The 21,816-nt window shown below is 36.2% G+C and overlaps 1 protein-coding gene across 1 annotated transcript in view; it reads right to left on the reverse strand.

Annotated features, from left to right (window-relative positions):
* Positions 1-2,378: 2,378 nt before the first annotated feature.
* SNTG2 (syntrophin gamma 2) overlaps positions 2,379-21,816 on the reverse strand; it is a 165,278-nt gene continuing 145,840 nt past the window's right edge. Inside the window, exons 16-17 of the mRNA XM_040550870.1 lie at positions 18,094-18,204; positions 2,379-3,550 (exon numbers count right to left, since the gene is read on the reverse strand). Of these exons, the coding sequence (XP_040406804.1) occupies positions 3,419-3,550; positions 18,094-18,204 (243 nt within the window). The 3' untranslated portion in view covers positions 2,379-3,418. The remainder of the gene's footprint in view (positions 3,551-18,093; positions 18,205-21,816) is intronic.

The raw sequence follows: 21,816 nt of genomic DNA on the forward strand, positions 1-21,816 counted from the left end.
CTACCAAGCACAAAACAAAGTATATTAAATTTTGTTTTCAGTTTTGATTATTAAGTAAATATTTGACATTCCAGCTACCCAGATACCATAAAACAACTGTCCTCTGCTTCAGTGATTGATTCTTTTGGGATGACTGTGGAAGGTATGCAGCCACCAGCAGATCTATTTACCATTTGTGGATCCTACTGTTTTGGGGTCTTCAATGAGCTGAAAAGTAGTGACAATAGTGATGATATCCAATGGCAAAAAGTATATACATGTTATATTACACACACTGTGAAGGTAATGATAAAATAATATGCTTTAATGACATAAAAAAAAATGTAACAAATAAACATAGGACACCAAACAAATTGGTAGTGTAACATTTTCACATATGACATATGATGCCCTGTTAAGAGAACTACAAAGAAATCCAAGGTCCTGGGGAAGTTCTATACAACCCATATCAGAGCTGAATAACAAGCTCTGTGTTAGCTTTTCCAGGCTCTGCCAATTTCCTCTGAAGGCTGGCCTTTAGTCCCTGCTTTGGGATTGTTGCAGAATGTGAAGGAAAGGAAAAAGAGAGTGAGCTAACAAGAAATTTCAAGGGTCTCTTTAAAAACATCTTTGGAGAATTATTTCTAAAATACAGCCCTAAAATCCAGTGGGTGAACTGCTAAGAACTTTTTCTCTTATCTTGCTAGAGATTGATTTGCACATATCAGAAGAAAAATCCTATCTTGCAAAAATGGTAGAGAACGTTACAAAAAGGCTCTTAACAGAATTTAGGAATTCCCCCAAACAAGTAAGAAAATTCCTTCAACTAAATATAAGCAACTTCATATAATAATTCTGAAGGTGGCTAATGAAAATATGCAATATCCAGATGCACTTGACAAATAAATAAATAAATAAATTTACAAAACTGTTCTAAGGAAAGGAAATGCAGGATTCTGATGGAGAGAGACAAATCCTTAACAGAGAAATAAATAGAATTGTTTTGAAAAATATAAGAGATAATCAGACATTTTGAAACGAGAAACTGAGAAATAATTTGCAAGCAAATGTGTGTTGTTGAGAATAATCAGTAATCTCCAAGTGTAAAAGAAAAGGGGCATGGGAATCAATTGTCAAAATGAAATACTAGAGGCATCCTTATAGTTAGTTCCAAGAAATTGTTCTTTACCAGAAAGTTTATTGCATTGACCTCTAATGTTAACATTATTAAAATTCATAAATATAGTCCTAACTGCATCTTGTATTTGCAATTAGTTTGATATTGACTTGTTTCATTCTACTCGTATGGACTTTCTAAACTTTTTGAATAATGCTTATTCTGAATTGCAGAACGTTTTACGAGAAATGAAAGATTATTTAATAAATTGAGCTTAAATTCTTTTAAGGTTTTAATTACAATATTTGGAGATATATTCCTTTTTTTTTTTTTTTTTTCCTAGTGCTGAACTTTGTATATAAGGGAGTAGCAGTAAAACAGAGGAAGAATTCCATCATTCTTCAAACTACAGTCACTATGCCATCTATAATTGTTCATAATAGTAACTGAGAATTGACTGTAAAAAAGCTATCATTTGTGAATGTTAAAATCTCAGTAAGCACGAAAAGCTGAAAATTAAAAGGAAAGCTGAAAATTAAATGAAATATTTTCAATAAAAGCATGTTTGAGAAAGACATCTTTGAAAAAAAAAGTAATATAAAATTTAGATGCTATTTGTTTAAAATATAATGGTTATAGATATGTATTTACAGTTAATAAAAATATTTCTCAGTTTTGCTAAACAGTGTTTTAACAGTAGTTAGCTCTTCTACTACGCCTCTTGCAAACATTAGATCTGTAAACAGCACTAGAATTGCTAACAGCATCCCTAATATTGAAATTAATTTCTCTCAGGATACCACTTTGCAGTAGGCAATCATTATGGTAGGATCAAATCACCTTCTTTAGACACTTTATTTGTGCATGAGCTTTAAGTGGACAGATAAGCATACCTTTAAAGTAGGTGCCTAAGGCCCACTGCAATCTGCTCTACCTGCCTTACGATAAAGGAGGAACCTCTCTGACTAAATTTGAGCACTGAAGCTATGTAAAAAGACTCCTCACCTGAGAGCTTTTAAAGGCACATACCTTCTTTCCTTAGTATACAGTGATTTTAGGCTTTTACTTTATCAAGACACTTTCCTATACTCCTAAAATATAGGCAGGGCTCTGATTATTTTGATCCATACTCATTGTATATATTTAGGATATTCTTCTTGCTTGATTTCTTGATTGTGTGCTTTTTTTTTTTTTTTTTTTTAATTTCTCAGGGAAAAACAAAACAAAGCAAAACAAAACAAACAAACAAACAAACAAAAAAAACCCACAAAGATATTGCCTGATGCTGACTCAAAACTGCACTTAAGAACAACTGAGACTTCCATGACAAGTCTGGAATACTTGGCATCACTTACCACTAAGATTAAAATGTCTTCCCTTTAAAATTTTTCAGTATCAGGATGTTTTCTGTGCAAGTAAAAAACTGATTTCAATAGGAATGTTAGGAATATGCTAAAAGTAGAGCTGTCTTATTTTCTTAGCAAGGAGAAACTCTTTTCATTTGTTTTTAAGCATGTATGTAAATCAGGATTAGAGGTGAAGGAAAAAAAAGTTAGGTGGGCTAGAAAAATCTTTATGTCCAGCTATCACCCTACTGACAGCATCCTCTGCCAAGCAAAGAAGTCACTGAAGAATGTCTGCAACCATACACAGCATTGCATCTGAGGCTAATGTCAAGGCAATCTATGAATGATTAGATGATTGATTCATGGAAACTTCAATAATATATAAGAAAACCCTACAGGTCGGTGCTTATAGTTATGTCAAATGCCTGCTTATGCCTTTTCCTTAATCTCAAATAGAGTACATCATGTTTTGCCCCAGCTAACCCTCAGGCCTCCAAAGAACTGCACTAAGGAATTATACTTTTCAAACATACCAAAGCAAGATGAAAGATCAATTCTTATCGCAGTTTTCTAGAATAATCAGTTCTTTTCTACAGTGAGGGCTGCAGCAATTTTCAAAATGCACTTAAGAGGCCAAACTTTGGACACACACTTTTCAAAGTTTTCATGTTTTTATCTGATAAGGGGGGTTATGTATGACCATAAGAACAGAAATCAAAATGACACCACAAATGCTATTGAATGAATATTTGCTCAGAATTTTACATTAATGCCGAAGACAACAAACTGATTCAGTTTGACTTAATATTTGTTAACTCATAGATTCAAAATTTTGAACAGATTGTGAAAACTGTTAACATTACAGATAACACAACTATAGACTTAGAAAATCACAAAGTTGCAATATTGTGCATGAAATAACTACTTTCTTTAAGAAAATAATTTATTTTCCATAATCATAACATATAATCTTATATCAGTTACTGTACATATATTTTCTTGCAATGCTCTGGCTGTCTATGAATACTGGATCCACAGATGCCACTTTTGCTGCTATAAAGGAGTGAATACAGTGTAATACTGCCGTCAAATCCTGAAATTCAAGTTCCTGAAAGAGGAAGCAAGAGAAAAAAGAGAAAACGTGATTTCATATTCAGGTCTATAACCTGTTTACATAAATACAGAAAAGACTAATCAGCAAATGGCAATTGACTTTAAATGAAAATTTGAACCTTTAAAGGGAACTGTAAATTTAAAAATGCTAAGAATAAAAGATGGATATCCATACCTCGTTCACTGGAAGTGCAGTACGTCAATTTAATTTTCACCCTCTGCTGCTTTATTGTTTACATTTCACTCAGCTTAGGCAATGAGAGCATTCAACTTGCAAGAACATTTAAATATCACCCCATGTTTTAAATTATTTGAAAAGTTAAAGGTGTTTGGGAATGATGTGGTCTCAAGTCTCAACCAGGGGAGGCTGATGAGGACACATACCTTGGCAGCCTCTGAAGGAAGGAAGCTAGGAGGACAGAGGCCAGGTGGAAGTGAAGATAAAGTCATACCACAGCTTGCACATAAAAATATGGCCATTTGAAATTCATATGCCCCAATTCAGGAAGACAAACTGCTACTCTTAACCAGGTCTCAAATCCCCTTGACTTTTTATAAAATATTTCATTTTCTGTGCGCTACGGACAACGTTTCTCTTTCCCAATCTCAACAGACAGAAATGGAGTGATATTCTAACATAATGACAAAAAATATAGTATAAAAAGCATGTTAAATTTACACGATATTACTATTTGTAAAATCTACAGCTGGATATTTGGTATAGTTTTTGGTTTGAGGAGAACACATTTGATTTCAACAGGATATGCATTTAAAGGTATTGGTTACACAGTAGCTTATCAGGGAATAACCTATCTGCTTATCTTTAAATGAAAATTAAAGCACTGAACTTCTGATTTTCCTATTACAGTATTTTACAGTATCTCCTAAACATAATTGCCTTAGACAGAACATTTGGAATGTATTCCTGTTCAGGAAACCATTTTGCTATCAAAGGCAACTTTGTATTGGGCATTGCTGGCAAACTTTTGGCAGTGGGAAGACTGCATGGGCAGTCTCTGTAAGGAGGGCAAGTTGTCCCAGGGTTGTACAGGCTCAGTCCATACTCAGGGACCTCCTAAGTGAAACTACTGGAAGTACTCCTGAGAATGAGAGTTACTTACATGAGTAATAGCTTCAGGATCGGCCCAAGCTTGCTAAAGAGGACATTCTGAAGATACCTGCATTAACCGCCTTCAGCATGAAGAGGTACACTTCTGCAACAACTTTGAGTGTTCGGGGAACCAAACGAGTTAACAGGAATATAACAGGAAATGGACCAGTATAATGAAGCTCATCTTTCTGTACTACCATGTTTTTTAAAAATACTACAGGTAGTTAGAAACTGTTTTTCATCTTGTCCAGATGTGCGGTGTTCACTGTAAGATGTTTGGCATTTGAGAGATTTTGAGAGATTTATTTTTCCATCATGGAATTTTTCTTTTTCCAGTATCACTTACTACCCTACTTCCAATATTGTAGTGATTAAGCACTTCCCTGAAATATATATCTTTTACATACCTTCTTCTTTTTTCTGCTTTTCAACATCTTTATTTTACTGACTTTTTATTTTGAGGTAGTTAAGTTGATTCCTTCAGAAGTTAAAGATAATGGGACAGGTGTCCTTGTAAACATCTGGTATATGAACATTTAGTGTATGAACATACTGTGAAGTAAGTAACAGCTATAGTGATATATACCTTTATTATTTCTAATAAATATTTTATGTCTCTTTGTTATATGATAGTAATCATACTGTCTCCTCTTCTGTGGCAGTAAAGCATTACCTGAATACGAGGTCATTTTGTACATCTCCACGGAAGGCAGATAATGACTAACTCAGGTGCTGATACACAACAAGTAATACTGTGATTTCATTACTGGAAAGCAACCTGTAAGCATTTGGCAAGATTCATAAGCCTGACTAACTATGTTCACATAAAATATGTGAATTAGTTTAGCCATATTTCTTTGCTTCTGCTTGGCAGATTCCCCAGGGTAAGTGAACTATACTTTGGTTTTATTTCTACTAAGCCAGGTACAACTTTTTTTAAAAACAATCTGGATGTTTTAAGTAGACACAGCTAATAAATAGTCTGGTGTGATACAGGACACAATGTTCAATCTAAATACAGGAAAAACTGCTTGATTTCCCCCTAAGACAAATGCTAATAAGAGTTTTCACAGGACGGAAGTGGTCTCCAAGACCCTGAATAAAATTAACTCACTGAGGATTTCAAATTATTTAAAAAACAAACACTTTAAAAAAAAATAAAATGATCAAAAATAGAGTTTCATTGTTCATTTTTCAATAGACTAGGTTGCAAGCAGGAAAACACAAATTGTAGATTCTTATTCTCTCACATTCTGCAAAATAAAACAAAGTTGATATTTGCCTTTTTACTGTTTCATTCAGGAAATAGCCAGGGATTCCGGTGGAATTATGAAGCGAACAGGATCAGACACATGAAAAATAAAAAGGTGGAAGACGGAGAGGGTGGCATCAGACTTTCAATATTTGAAGACTCTAGTTCATGATGAAGATGAGTATATATATATTTTTTCAAACAATAGTGCACTGTTTCCTTACAGCCTCAGGTACATATAGTTTATTGTCTCAGGGATTTTATTTTCCGCTAAGCAAATCTATTATTCTCAGACAAATGTAATTTTCCTTTACTGTCTACCTTCTCCAGCATAAGGTGGCGATAAGCAATATTACCGTACAACAAGAGTAATGGGATCATATTCAGCATGCTTCCAGGATATGCCCTTACCATGATGATAAGTGGCCTTACAAGTGCCTTTATGCTCAATGAAACATCGAAGAAAGCTACAGAAAAGTCCTTCTCAGACGCAGTAACCTTTGGACAGAGAAAGTTTTGGCAGCAAGCTCTCCTCAGAGATTGTTCTCTCAGTGCACACATAAGCCTGGGAGAATAATGCTTTCAGCCCCTAAATCCTGCATAGAATACGTTAGCAGAGATATTTGGATGTATATAATAATTTGTGTTTAGTGGTTCATCATCAGACAAATAAATTTTAACTTTCCAGAATCTTGAATCACAAGAATTTTGTAATTACACAGCTTTAAGAATTTGTTAACATAAATGAAGCGACTCCCCCATCCCTTCAAAATATTTTGAAGTTTTCCTACAGCTTTTGAAGAAAAAATAGGTGAATTCAGACACTATGCACAGGCCATTTTTCATGCCATCATTTGAATTAATAAGCCATTATAAACAGATTGTTATAATTGGATCTCTTATACAATGTGCCTCTGCAATATTTCCTTGTTTATTTTCCTTCCATGCAATGGGAGAACATTTTAGTTTTTATGACTAGATTTTAAAGAAATATGTATCGCAATAAAAGTCAGATATTCTTTTATGTGAAAGCAGCTAACACAGGAGAATACATTACAGATGCATGACAAAAATTAAGGAATCTTAAACATTGCATCTTGATTAAATCAAGGTTTAGGGAGGTGTGCTGTTATTCATCTTTCATTGCTCTTCACTACAAAATTCTGCTTTCTGAGTATATCATTCCATGCATTTGAAATGCAATGCAGACTGCTATGTGACCTCCCACTACTTCCAGTCTCTAGTCAATGAGCGCAAGTTTATCAAAATGTATTCTGGAAAATGTTGCTACCTGCAACATCTAATTGAAAAAAAGTTCATAAACCCTTACCCCTTAAAATGCTGCACTTGGTTGCTTCTGTGTGAGCAGATACCTTAACTGGAGTAAAACAATCTGTCAATTACAGAAGTTTCTTAATTGTGTTAAACAGCTATGGACCCCCATGTATTTAATGGAAATTAAATTGAAATTAAATTAAATGGAAATTAAACTGACACTTCCAAGATTCTAAATAATAAGAAACACAAAACACCCTATAATCTTATGAAAACAATAGAGGCATTAGCCAACACAACCAATGAGCATACTGTGCAATTTATTATGATTCATATCTAGTTAAATAAGGAGAAAAAAAAAAGATAACATCAAGGGAAGTGGCAAAACTCTCTCAAACTTCTGTTTTTGTGTACTTGCTAGTTAATAGGTTAAGAAATAATTACCCTAAAAGAAGAAAAATCTCTTGAGAACTTATATCAAACCAAGCACTTCGGTAATGCGTAATAAGTGGCATTCAGTTGCTGAAGTATTCATTTGGGCCTCATACTCAAGATTAGATCTCATTGTGGAAGAAAAATGAAGCGTAAATGTTGGTTAAAATCCCTTGAGGAATTTAAACTCATGTGATCTTTATTCTGATTTTTTGGAGGCATAAAGAAACCACTTTTTCTATTTTGATTGATAGATATGGTCATGAGGAAATGTTTCTTAAAACATTTTATTGTCATTTTATTTGTATTTTATTGACAATATGTCTATTGTAAACATTAATATAAAATTAATGTAAACATTCAGAAAAAAAAAGTCGTGCCATTATTTAACTCTCTTTGTATAAGTTTTACATGACTAAAGTCGAGTATACACACAGGACTTTTAATAAATGCAACTCAATATAAAATAATATGGAATAATGTATCTATTCTCAGCTCAAGTCAAAGTTTAAATCTCTTGAATTACAATATTTAAAAACAATAAATCATAAAATACAAAAGCACTCACATTAGTCTTAGATTTGCTCCAAAATGAACGGAAAACATCCAACAATTTCACCTCAGGTTCTGACTGATTCATTCTGACATTCAACATATTGAGTGACTGCAGCCAGAAGAGCTCAGAGACAAGAGCCTTTTACAAAGCTTTTCATTTCCTTACTGCAAATATATTAACTTCAAAGCTGTACATATTTATCAAGAAAAACAATTAGAGATAGCTAACACAGATTGTAGGCAGGATTTCAGACTGCTCTAACAATATTATTTGAAGAGTTTTTGGATAAGAAAAGAGGAAAGATAGGAATGTGTCAGCACTGGAAGTCAATCCAATTCCCCTACTGCACAGTGCTCATTGATTCTATCAGAGTACAGACCAAACTGCAGCAGTCCCACCTGTGTACCTCAGAATTTTGTCTGATCTGTTACAATTAATCTTTTGGATACTTACAACGTGATCTTATTTCTATATAATATAATTTACATGCAGTTGAAAGAGGAGAAGCGTTGCCAAACCTGTGTTTTAAGTGAAGACAGCACTTTATTTTCTCCAGATAATGCTGCAGGTCCCTCAGAGGGATTACTTTTAAGAGTGGTATTGTTTCTGGAAGCTGTTACAGAACAGGGTAGCCAAACAGGTACCATATGAGTTTTCTACATGTAATTTACCAGTTGGCTCACTTCCCTCATGTTCTCTCCCATCTTCACTATTTTATATTAAGTTTTCTATTAGGGTGTGAGATCATGGAGGATTATAAGAAGAGAGGAGAAGAACTCTGAAAGTATTCTGTTGCAGGGCTCTGATATGGTCAACTTTGGTAGACTGTGTTAGATATGGTCATCGGAGAGGTAAGGTTCACCCTGAGGCCTGAGAAATCCAATTAATCACAAGAGTATTTGACACAGTAGGACATAAATGAGGGTGGGGATGTGGTGCTTTGTCCCTGAGAGACACTTGATGTCTGCACTGGCTGCCTTCACAACCTTGAAGCTGTCTAGCAAGGGGCAGTCATGTATATCCAGAACAGGTGTTGGGGTACAGGTTTGTGCAGACTGAGGATAGAGTTTGCTCAGAGAACTGGTGTTCAGGTGGTGAATATAGCTTGGATGAAGATTACAACAGGAAAAGGAGAAGAGGATTGGGGGGTTAATTTGGAAATATGGATTTGGTGAAAGATAGGGATGGCATGAAGGACACAGGAAATGTAGATACTGCATTGTCAGAGGACATGGAGACAGTATGTCTGCTAACGAGAGACCATCTGGAATATGGTTTATAGGGTGGAAATCTTGCTTCTTCAGGTTTAGAATGTAATGTGATTTTTTTTTTTTTTTCTAGAAAATAACACCAATGATACTTCTGTCTCATAAATGAATCACTCCAGTCTCTCTGTCTATTTTTTAAAGTAACATATTTCACCGCATACCCAGCCAGGCAGATAATTGAGTAACTGATCATTTAATTTGCCCTGCATCATCCAACTCCACCTTTCTGCTTGCTCGCCTCATCTGTGATTGCTGTTTTTTTTTTTTTCTTAATTACAGTTGTCTATTTTATGTATATTTAGAAGAATCTCTGCATGTCTAATATTTCAATAATCAAGGCTATTTCAGTTTACTATATGCATCCTAATAAGTAGTTAAGGACAGCAACGGCACTAGAGGAAAGACAGCGAGCAAGAAAGAGCATAAAAGATCGGATCAAAGCAGTGGAAGATGAGACTACAAAACTGCCTGCTGGTACTGAGAATATAAAATATGTGCACACTGCACTGACCTTGATCACTGTATGTGCACAGCCAAGTAAGAAAAATGTATGTTCTTGCTTTGCCAACCCACCTATAACAGCTGGATATATGATGTATCATAAAGACCTTAACAGGCCTGTTGCATCATTACCACACACACACTTAAGTTTATTGATTACTTCTGAGAGCTGTTGAATCACTATTTGAACAAGACATGAGCCTGTATCGTGTAAAGGCTCTATCTGTCAGTGTCTACATTTTCTGCACCTGTGCATTTCATGACTTCTTTAAGGACGTTGGTGAGTCTTAGTGTTTATTAATTGTTGACATTAGTATAACTGTTACTACTGTATTCTTCAGCATATTATTTCATTCTTTTTGATTGAAATGCTAACCACACTTTTTTGGAAAGTAAAACAAAACAAAACAAACAACAACAACAACAACAACAAACAAATAATATCTAGGTTTTAGCTGTAGCCCTCATGGGAGCCAAAACAGAAGAAATTCTAAATTCAGTTCTAAATTTTAGCAAGTATACCACAGCTTGGTTGCCATATCATGATTGAAAAGAACAAATGTGTTAGTACTGTGCAGCTTAAGACTGTTATAAACAGGTGTAGTGGGTTTACATGGCAACGTTTTGGTAGCAGGGGGCCATAGGGGTGGCTTCTGCGAGAAGGATCTAGAAGCTGCCCCACGTTTGGTAAGGGCCCCACTGCTGACCAGAGCTGAGCCAATAAGTGATGTTGTTTTGTGCCTCTGTGAGAGCATATTTAAGTCAGGGGAAAAAAAAAAAAAAAGGCAAAAAAAAAAAAAAAGGCAAAAAAAAACCAAAAATGCTTCGACACACAGCAGCTGGGAGAGTGAGAGGAGTGAGAAACAGCCGTGCAGGTGCCAAGGTCAGTGAAGAAGGAGGGGGAGAGGTGCTCCAGACTCCGGAGCAGAAGTCCCCTGCGCGCTGTGGTGAGTACCATGGTGAAGCAGGCTGTCCCCCTGCAGTCCATGGAGTACCATGGTGGAGCAGGGTTGCACGCTGCAGCCCGTGGAGGAGACCACGGTGGAGCAGGTGGACCTGCACCGACTGAGACTGCGGCCTGTGAAAGACCCCTGCTGGAGTAGATTCCGGGCCGGAGCTGTAGCCCGTGCAGAGGAGACCACGCAGGAGCAGGTGACCTGGCAGGAGCTGCTGCCTGTGGGGGATCCAGGCTGGAGCAGTTTGCTCCTGAGGGATGGACCCCGTGGTATGGACCCATATCTGGAGCAGTTCTTGAAGAGCTGCTGCCTGTGGGCAGCCCACGCTGGGTCAGTTCAGCAAGGACTGCATCCCGTGGGAAGGACCCCACAGCACAGGGGACAAGAGTGACCGAGAAGGAGCGGCGGCAAAGAAGCGCTATAGACTGACCATAACCCCCATTCCCCCATTCCCCTGCGCCACTCGGGGGGAGGAGGTGGAAGAGGGTGGATGGGGGGGAAGGTGCTTTTGGTTTCTTTCCTTTGTTTCTCACTTCTCTAGCTTGTTAGTAATAGGTAATAAATCTTACTATCTCCCTACGCTGAGTCTGTTTTGCCTGTCACGATAATTACTGTGCGGTCTCCTCGTCCTTATCTCAACCCTTGAGCCCTTTTCATTGTATTTTCTCCCCGTTCCTCTTTGAGGAGGGGGAGTGAGAGAGCAGTTGTGGTGGAGCTCGACCGCCCACCCAAGTAAAACCACCACAACAGGCAAAAATAAATTTTTGGCTATGGAATGAGGTATGAAAGCTTGTCCAGCTGTAAAGTTTTACTTAAAACTCTTTGTGAATATTTGTGACTACCATTTACACACACACACACACACACACACAAACTAAAATGGTGCTCTTACATTGTAAGCCTAAGAACTTGATCCATGATGCCAAAAATCAATGCCAGATGAATTGCAACTCCATCTATGAGTTTTACTTAAGTTTTTTAACAGTGTTCTACAGGGACCAGGAAGAGTCAGACGGCTTTTCAGTGCCAGCTTCAGTGATTCCAACTGCCACTGTCTACTGTCAAATCTGGAACACGTTTAAATGTGGCATTGGCAGATGCAAACTTTACTAACGCGTAAGAAACGCATCTGAAAAGTTGTTCTGGAGATGCTTGTCTAGGAGCAGGCAATTAAATTCACCCCTTCCAGAAAATATTAAAATTAATTTCCAATAGCAATCCGACTGTCCGATACTGTCAAATGGATAAAGTCTTAACTCATATCCATCATAATCTTGCAAATGTTTTTCAAGCTCTCAAGATGTTCAGTAGTAAACTGCCAGACTTCAGCAACAAAAGACCCATATTAATAAAAAAACAGAAGGGCTTGAGTGCTAGATTATGGTTTATTGATGCTAGAGATTAATGTTGTTGTGAAGAGAGAGCTTTGCTTGCACTCTCCTTAATATCCCATATCTCTCAACTAATGTGGAATATATTTCCTCTCAGGTGCATATGGTAAATCTAAAGACAGAAGCACAGTTGCCGACTTGTCCTTGATGACTTTTCTGAAATTCTCCTGTTTTAAATAAAAAAGGATTTGTTGCAAACTGTGCTGCACAGTCTAATTGCAAAAGCATATCAGAGTGTGCTCCTGTACCACTGCAAAATTACAATAGCGTTGAGGCTTGAAGTCAGTGAAGAAAGAATACTGTATGCACTCTAATAAATATGCAGGGTTCTTAAATTATATGCATAACAGACAGGAAGTGCATGAGAAAAGCAACATTTACTTGAATGCTTGAATATGGCTCACAATAGTCTAGTGAAACTATGATTTCTTTTTGTATTCTTTCTTCAATCAAATATTTGTGACCAAGTTGGTAAAAGAGGAAATGTAGTGAAGAAAGATAAATAAGGTCTCTTTCTCTTCTCAGTGTGAATGAATTGCTAAAATATAATTCCACTTTTCTTTTCAACAGAGGATAGAAAGAAAATGAGATGAGAAAAAAAAAATGCTTATATGGCTCAATTAAAATATGCTTGGAAAAAAAAAGATCTTATCTTCCAGGTAGCTACAGTTTAACTAGGGAGTTAAAACATGAATGCAATCTTAGAAATATTAATCTCTCTCTCTTTTTTTTTTTTTTTTAAAGCAAGTGTACTTGCCATATAGGCTCAGAATATCTAACGTTATTAACATTACTTGGAACTTTTTCCGTACTGGATCCTGTGTTCAGGTACATAAGTTATATACAGCTTTGCCAAATATAAAATGTTTTGGCCAATATTTACCATGTCAGCGACAAAATTACTTTTCAAAAGAAAACTTTAGCCAAAATTCCTGAGACTCTAAAATTTGGCAGGAAGATGAGATTTGCATCAGAGGTTGTTTTTTTACTATTCCTGTGTAATCTGTCCAAATTTGTTAACTGGAAAATTTACTTGCCAAGATATTATTTTCACTGAGCATGCTCCAGCTTCAAACTTCTACCAGACAGGAAATTAAAGGAGTGTGACTCTTGATCAGGAAAATTTGGGTATATTATATTCTTCTATTTTTCAAGCAACTGATGGAACCTACTTTTTAAATTGCTTTTTCAATTACTCAATTTATTTTATGGTAACTTAACTTAGGTTCTATTTACCAAAATTACTTATGAGAAAATCACATAAAACTTGAATAAATTCAAGACAAATCATAAGTATTGTTTCCCCCCACAGCAGTTATCCTGTCAAAAAAATGGAAATGAGACAACTTTAATAGAATCTCATTTCAAAAATCTACCTTGCTTCCCACAATTTTGTTATTTTCTCTATAATTATGTAATTACAAATTGCTTATTCAATAATCTTTGTGTTTATTTAATAATGTTTGTATTTGTCTACTATCAAATTGAGGCTGACTGGTCTATATGTTTCTACATCTCCCCTTGGTCCTTTAAAGAAAAAAATTATCTTTCTGTAATTTTATTTATTTACCTGGACTTCTCAAACACAACTTCCACTACCTCCTAGTGTGAAAACTATCATTTAAAAATACTCCAACCACTTTCCCTCCATATTCTGGCTTTTCTTTATAACCCCTTGATCTTACCTGTAATGTGAGATATAATTGCATTTTTTTTTTTGATAACTGAAGCAAACAAAAAAGCACAGAACGTACCCTTCTCATCTGCTATTTGCTCAGTTTATGCAGTAAGCTATGAATTATTATTTGCCTTCATGCCTTCAGCTCTTCCCTGCTACTGAAATATTCACAGATTCTTCTTGTTGTTATGCCTTTTTTTTTTCTTCATTTTTTTTACTGTTAAGAAAATACAAAAGCAAGGATTCTACATACAAACTTTTGACATGTAACAGGTCCATGTTGTCTCACCTCTGTGCCTGGCAAGATTATGGAACAATCCTCCTGGAAACCATGCTAAAACACATGGAAAATAAGGAGGTGATTGATGATGGCCAACATGGCTTCACTAAGGGCAGATCGTGCTTGACAAATCTGGTGGCCTTCTACAATGGGTTACAGCATTGGTGGATAGGGGAAGAGCAACTGACATCATCTACCTAGACTTCTGCAAAGCATTCAACCGTGTCCTCCAAGATATCTTTGTCTCTAAATTGCAGAGACATGGATTTGATGTATGGACCACTCGGTGGGTAAGGAATTGGCTGGATGGTCGCACTTGAAGAGTTGTGGTCAATGGCCCAATGTCCAAGTGGATATCAGAAAAGAGTGGTGTTCCTCGGGGGTCAGTATTGGGACCAGAGCTGTTTAACATCTTTTTCAGTGACATGGACAGTGATATTGAGTGCACCCTCAGCAAGTTTGCTGATGACACCAAGCTTTGTGGTGTGGTCGAGCTGCTGGAGGGAAGGGATGCCATCCAGAGGGACCTGGACAGCTTGAGAGGTGGGGCTGTGCGAACCTCATGAAGTTCAACAAGGCAAAGTGCAAGGTCTACATATGGGCTTGGGCAATCCCAAGCACAAGTACAGGCTGGGTGAAGAATGGATTGAGAGCAGCCCAGCGGAGAAGGACCTGGGGGTGTATTGGTTGATAAGAAGCTGAACATGAGCCAGCAATGGGCGCTTGCAGCCCAGGAAGGCAACCATATCCTGGGCCGCATCAAAAGAAGTGTGGCCAGCAGGTTGAAGGAAGTGATTCTCCCCCTCTTGCTCTCCTGGGACCCACCTGGAGTGCTGTGTTCAGCTCTGGGGCCCACAGCATAAGAAAGGCATAGATCTGTTAAAGTGGTTCCAGAGGAGGGCCACAAAGATGATCAGAGGGCTGGAGCACCTCTCCTACAAAGAAAGGCTGAGGGAACTGGGGTTATTTGGCCTACAGAAGAGAAGGTTCCAGGGAATCCTTTATAGCAGCCTTCCAGTACCTAAAATGGGCCCTACAGGACAGCTGGGGAGGGACTCTTTGTCAGGTAGTGTAGTAATAGCACAAGGAGTAATGGCTTTAAACTAAAGACAGGAGATTTAGATTAGATACAAGGAAGAAATTCTTCACTCAGAGGGTGGTGTGGCACTGGAGCAGGTTGCCCAGAGAAGCTGTGGGTGCCCCATCCCTGGAAGTGTTCAAGGCCAGCTTGGATGGGGTTCTGAACAATGTGGTCAAGTGCAAGGTATCTCTGCCAATGGCAGGGGGCTTGGAATTAGATGATCTTTAATGTCCTTTCCAACTTAAGCCATTCTGTGAAACTGTGTGTAATGAATATGTTCCATCTGGTTTAAGAGCCCCTCACCAAAGGGACATGAAATTGCATCTCCAGCTCAAATAATTTCAAACTTTTGATTCAAGGAAAAGCACATAGACATACAAGCTCCACATTAATGCCATGGTCCAGAAACACTTCATAACTAATCATTCTCCTCCTCCTTTCAAAACAGCTACAAAGCTACTCCTTCATAGAAAAACACTTACATGCTATGCTGCAAACAGATTTTTTAAGAGCCTTTAAAAAAAACAACTGATTTCCTAAAAAAATAACATGCTGAAATTACATAGGTACACACTTGTGCTATTTTTGCATTTGTTGAAGTGGTGGATACCTCAAATGAACTGAACTTCTAGAATTGTGTTACAAGTTGCTGACGTGACACATTGGGAGGTCCTGTTACCACCCCACACTGAAGTGAAGGCAGGAAGAGCACTGTCCTTTCCTGTCCTGAACAACAACTGGGGCAGGGGTCACTTGGCCACCCATTAAACATGGGTTGTCTAAATACGTAATACACACATACCTGCAAACTAGCTGCAACAACTGCTTTTTTCCCATTATCAGGCATTCTGCTGGCTTTGCGGGGTTTTCAAGGATTTGAAGTGGTATTATTGGAAGTATTAAAGGAAGAGTAAGTACAGAGTAGTATTAAAATGGGAAAGTACAAGGGGAAGTTGTAGGGAATATGAAGGACCTGAAGAAGAAACAACTGACAGGAATCTAGGACTTACTAGTTCCTTTAAAGAGAAAAAAAAAAATTAATGGAAAAATATATTGTTCTTCACCTAAAACTGAAGTGCACAGGAAGAAGCACTTCACTCAAAATTTGTAGCAGAAAAAATACCATCTCTAGTTAGTAACCAAGTTGCAAAAATAGAATTCCCAAATGTGATTTTTTCCCCAAAGAATTTATAAGCATATAGAACTCGATGTAATCTGGAAAAATCTTTTGCAACCTTAATGCTACTGATTACTGCCTAGTGAACATAAGTCATCTGTATCAAGCTTTATTTCACATGTAGTGGAAATTAAACTTCTATTATTTGATGACATTTTCTGTTCCTGATTATTGGCTGCATTTCACCATACAGCAACATCTGGCTCTTTCAGTACACTAAGCTGAGGCAGATACTGTAGTATATACTATGGGTATTAGAGATGCTTATTTCATGATTACTCTGTAATTCTAAAGTCTAAAAAATAATACCATTTAGAAGTGTAGTGGACATAAACTTGAATATATGAACCAAGTATCTAGAGCAGGGAGGCTGCACAGTTTTAGCCCAGTCCCATTTAATGTGAAATCTTAATGAGAATGGGAAATCTTAAAGGATAGGTAAAGATATTAACTATTCTACCTTTGTGATATGATCATTATAGCAAATTTTCACTTTATAGGTCATTTTAACCAGTATAACTCCAGGTAATAGTATTTGAGAGCTTTCATAGATCTTCATGTTTTTGTTTGTTTGTTTGTTTAATTTTTCTTTGACTTTTGTCCACCAAATCCCAGCTGAACCTCACTCTTGCCTTCCTCTTCTCTGTCATATCACATCAAAGTTCTCATTCCTTTCAGAACGTCATGATTGAATAATTCTGTCTTCACTTATTTATGTTTTATTGAATTATTCTTTACTCTCTTTATTCATCAATGATCTCTATCTTTGTATTCCATTTTTCCAATTTTCATCCAATCCCTTAGGTTGTGTGTACAACTGCAAGAAGCTTAGGATCACAGAGGAGAATCTGAGGCCAGATTCAGGCATTACAGCTACACCTCAAGATGATAATTCAAAGTACAATCCTGAATTAGAAACTGCTGAAGTTCAGTTGGGAATCTGAATTCTAAGTTTCACAACCATATCATATTGCTGGAAGCAGAAACAGACACCAGCGGTATCTCATCTATAGTAGTGACTGGCTGTCACCACAACTTAACGCCAGATCCTGCAAAGCACTGAATGCTCCTAAGTCACAGTAGAACCAATAGGTTTCAGGAAGTGCCTGGCCTCTTTCAAGGTTATTTCCTTTTTTTTTTTTTTTTTTTTAACTAATAAAAGTTACACAATATTTTATTTATTTGCATATCTTAAACGCATTTGCTTGAAATTGTCTACTATATAGCAGCTTAAAATGTATTTAGTCATTAAATAGTTTTATTTTTCCTTTATCCTTTTCAAAAGCAATTTTAAGGTTCTGTATGATTACAGGTAGGCTAAACAACTGCACTGAAGAAATCATCTTTCTGATATAGTGAAACACCATCAAAACACAGCTCAGTAACAGACTTGTACAAATACTGCAATAAATTTATAGATGTTATATCACTTTATTTATTGTGGAGTTTCTACAGAACAGGAGAAAAAAAGATAAACTGTGGTTTGCAGTTCACCATGTGCAAGTGCAGCAGTAAATGGAATTGATAATTGATAATTCCATTTCATTTTTTACTAAGCTGAGAAGGAATATGTCACTTACCTTTGTCTCAATTTGTTTGGTGTCTAGATTCTGAAAAAGCAGCTTTACTCTTGTTTTCCCATCATCTGAAGAGCCTTTGAGCTGAGAGAATTTAAATCTCCACAGCACGTTCTAAAGAGAAAGAAATTTGATTAAGGACTCTGTTACACACTGTTACCTAGAACTACAGATAAATGATTAATGTTTATGTATTAAGATGAAGCATTAGGGCAGTAAACAGTGCATGATAACAGTCTGGTTGCAGAGCAAATAAAATTAACAGCTCTGTATCACATGTGGGAACAAAAGACACAATAATAATACTCACTAATTAAAAACTTACGTAGAAGTTCTCTGAAATGTAAATGATTCCATTCCCTACATGATACAATATCAATATCCTTGAAAAAAGCTTAGATTTAAAAAGTGGTTTGAAATCCAAAGATAAATATGAAATAGAGATGCAAAAACTTTATTACTGAATGTGGTCTTGCAAAGTACAAAAAATATGTTCTATGTTACACAGTTGTTTCTAAAATACATAGGAAAGCTAGGCTTCTTGCTCTTTTACAGATTTATGCATGGGTTCTTACTACTGCTGGCATATCATAGATTCACAGGAGTCTTTTAATATGTATACAGATACTTTTCAAAAAAAAAAAAAAAAGGAATTATTTTTGAAACCAGCATTATTTGTATTTGAATGTTTTCTATTGATACAAGTGTATACTTTTTATTTTTTTTTAAAGAAAAAAAAAGCTATCTAATTGCATAAAGACCTTCTGCTGATGTTTCCTTAATACCTATAACATTAATGAAAATTCCATGTACATATTGAAATGTGATTCAGTCCCTGGACACTGTTGAGAAAACACAATTTAAATGCTTTAAAGGCTATTGCAAAAGCAAACATAGTCAGAGAAAAGTTTGCTATGTTCCATTTTTCAATATACCTTACTGTAAAATATTTTCTTCATGTAGACCAATGCTATACCTTCACTTGTAAATTTTCTGACTTTTTCTCTGTGCATTTTTCCAATATTCTACAGATAACACTGACTGGATTTGGGGTGGAATAGCTGCTCTGTGAGTCAGATGCAGTTACACAACCAGTCCTTTCTACATAAGTTCAGACTACTTTCACTGTCTGAGAGGAGAGGTATTCTGCTAAGTTTTAAACTACTTCTACATATTAGAGTCCTGCGGCATAGTTAGTAAATTCAAGGAAAGTGTTGGATTATTCCTATTTTAGAAAACGTAATTTGGAAGAGAGCAGGAGACCTGCTTCCTTCAAATTAGCACTTTGGTAAGTTATTTCTTCACATTGTTGCCAGCTATTACAATAGATGCCTTGATGCCTTTAATGGTAATTAAATATTTACATTTAACTTGATATATCCTTGTTGAGACTAAGTCCCCACTCTTCTGGGTGCTACCAGAACAGAAAAGAAGAAATACCTTCTGAGAGTCTGAGAGATGATTAGAATGATAAAGGAAAGTAGAAGTTTTGTATTTGTCTCATTAGCCAATGATTTTCCTTTTTTAGTGGATATGGCAACACTTGTATAAATGACAACTGGTAAGTGTGATAATCTATACACTGAATGATGAAAGCCTCACGAATTTCAATTATTTTTTTTTGTGTGTGATCTTTAGAACCCTACTCATGGTTTGAGAAGGAATACCCGATGCACAAACAAAACAAAACAAAACAGAAAGTGTTTATGCATTTGTTTATACAAATAAAAAGGTATGAAAAGCCTTATTTAATCTCCTGGTTCCCTGCAGACACAAACATCATTGGCTTCTTAGATTTCTTAATATAAAGGGTGAAAAAAACTCACCCCACCAACAATGCTATGGCATTCTGCTGGTGCTTAAACTTTACATTCATGAACAAATTTTAACTTGGTCCAGAGGGCCTAATTAGACTACCTGAAAGGTATTCTTAAATAGGTTTGGATCTAAATAGGATAGAGGAACATTCACTATATACTATAATTGCTTAGATGGGGATGAAACACAAACAATTTAGCAATAATAGGCATTGCTGGAGTCAATAGTTGACACTGAGTGGAAAAGAGAAATAGATGGCTCTGGAAAGAAGAAGAAAATGCACACTTGGGGATCTCTTTATTTCGGATAAGCGGCTGGAGGCATGGGATAGGGAAGATGAACCAACTAAGCCAACAGATAAAGAAAATCTCTATGATCAGATACAAAGCAGCTGCAGGATGCAATGGTATTTCTGTGATGGGCCCCAAATGGTATATCTGAATGCGTTAAGTCCATGATGACCATAGAACAGACCATGTATGTCATGAAGCAACTATTTCAAATATGTTTGAGAATCCCCCAAAACTGTTCTAATGAAGAGTTTTCTAAAAGATGCATAAACTCCTAAGGATAAGTTCTTGCCCTTTCTATTTTGTCATTTGTAATGTGGAAGGCCTCTTTACATCCCTTTAAAGGCTGTAATAAAGAACACTTTTTAATGAGTGCATGAGCTTTTTGCCCCAAATTTGAGATCCACCTTAGAGATGTAGGTCAGACCAGAGGAATGCGCTTCATTTTAATAAGCCTGTATGAGCACCTGCTGTGCTTTAAGATCATTTTCTTTGCATCAATAGGTGACCTTAATTTGAAGTTCACTGTCTAGAAGATAAAATATTTATTTTCAGCAAAACTTTTTGTGTCCCTAATGAACTGCTAATTACTTGACCACTTCAACAACTTACTCAGTCTTGGTAAGAAATATTCTAAAAAGACTGATTGTGTAGCAACACCATCAACTTGAGATGACAGTTATGGGCAGTAAGAATGAACAGTGGAAGCTGCCCATTACTGCCTCACACAGGCTTGAGGATACAGAACAGGTCCATCTCTCACAGAAATGAACAATAAATGTGTATGAACTCTCCAGAATTTTTACAGTTTAACAACAGAATTAATATATCTAATGTTATTTTTTCCCCTTTTGGGTAAGCATCAAAGGTTGATCGAAATCCTCCTCATCATATATGCTGAAGGTAGGCACATTGGGTCGAAGTCCTACCCTTTCTATAGGTAATACCTTGGTTCTACTGAACGCAGTAGGAATGAGATTTTAGTTATGACTCGTTTTCTGATCTTGTGAAAATGAGTATCAGTTGAGAAGTTCTTTTTGTTTTAAATGTGGGAGTACACTAAATCAACCTTCACATATAAAAGAAACATCTTCCATAGTCTAAACTAATGAGATGATTACTGCCTATACTTCATCTGTGGCTACATGCAAAATGTGCTATGCAGAGCATAATTTCAGAAAGCAGTATCACCAAAAACAAAGAAGAATATGGAAACATATGTTCTGAATTGTTATGCTATTCATAGCACATGTAAAGCAACTAGTCTAAATTTTCAAACAATGATCTTGGTCATTATTTCACTGCACAGAGATTTCAATAAACTTGTGCATTTTTGCCAAAATACCAAATAAGCCAACACATAAAACTAGATCCTGTGTCAATGTTTCAAAATGCAGTATCTTTCATCTTAACTCAGAATGACTGATTAGCATATATTATAAAAATAATTTCAGTTTGGATTTGAAGATCATATTTTAGAGGACAGACCTTCTACTGTACAGCTCTATTAAGGTAGAAACATTTTTTTTTTTTTTAATGTAAGTTTGCTTTTACTGGCAAATAAATTTATAAATTTATTTAGAATTGCTTCAAATTATATTTAAAATAGTAGAATTAT

Source organism: Cygnus olor, chromosome 3 (genome assembly GCF_009769625.2).
Source record: "Cygnus olor isolate bCygOlo1 chromosome 3, bCygOlo1.pri.v2, whole genome shotgun sequence".
Lineage (NCBI taxonomy): Eukaryota > Metazoa > Chordata > Aves > Anseriformes > Anatidae > Cygnus > Cygnus olor.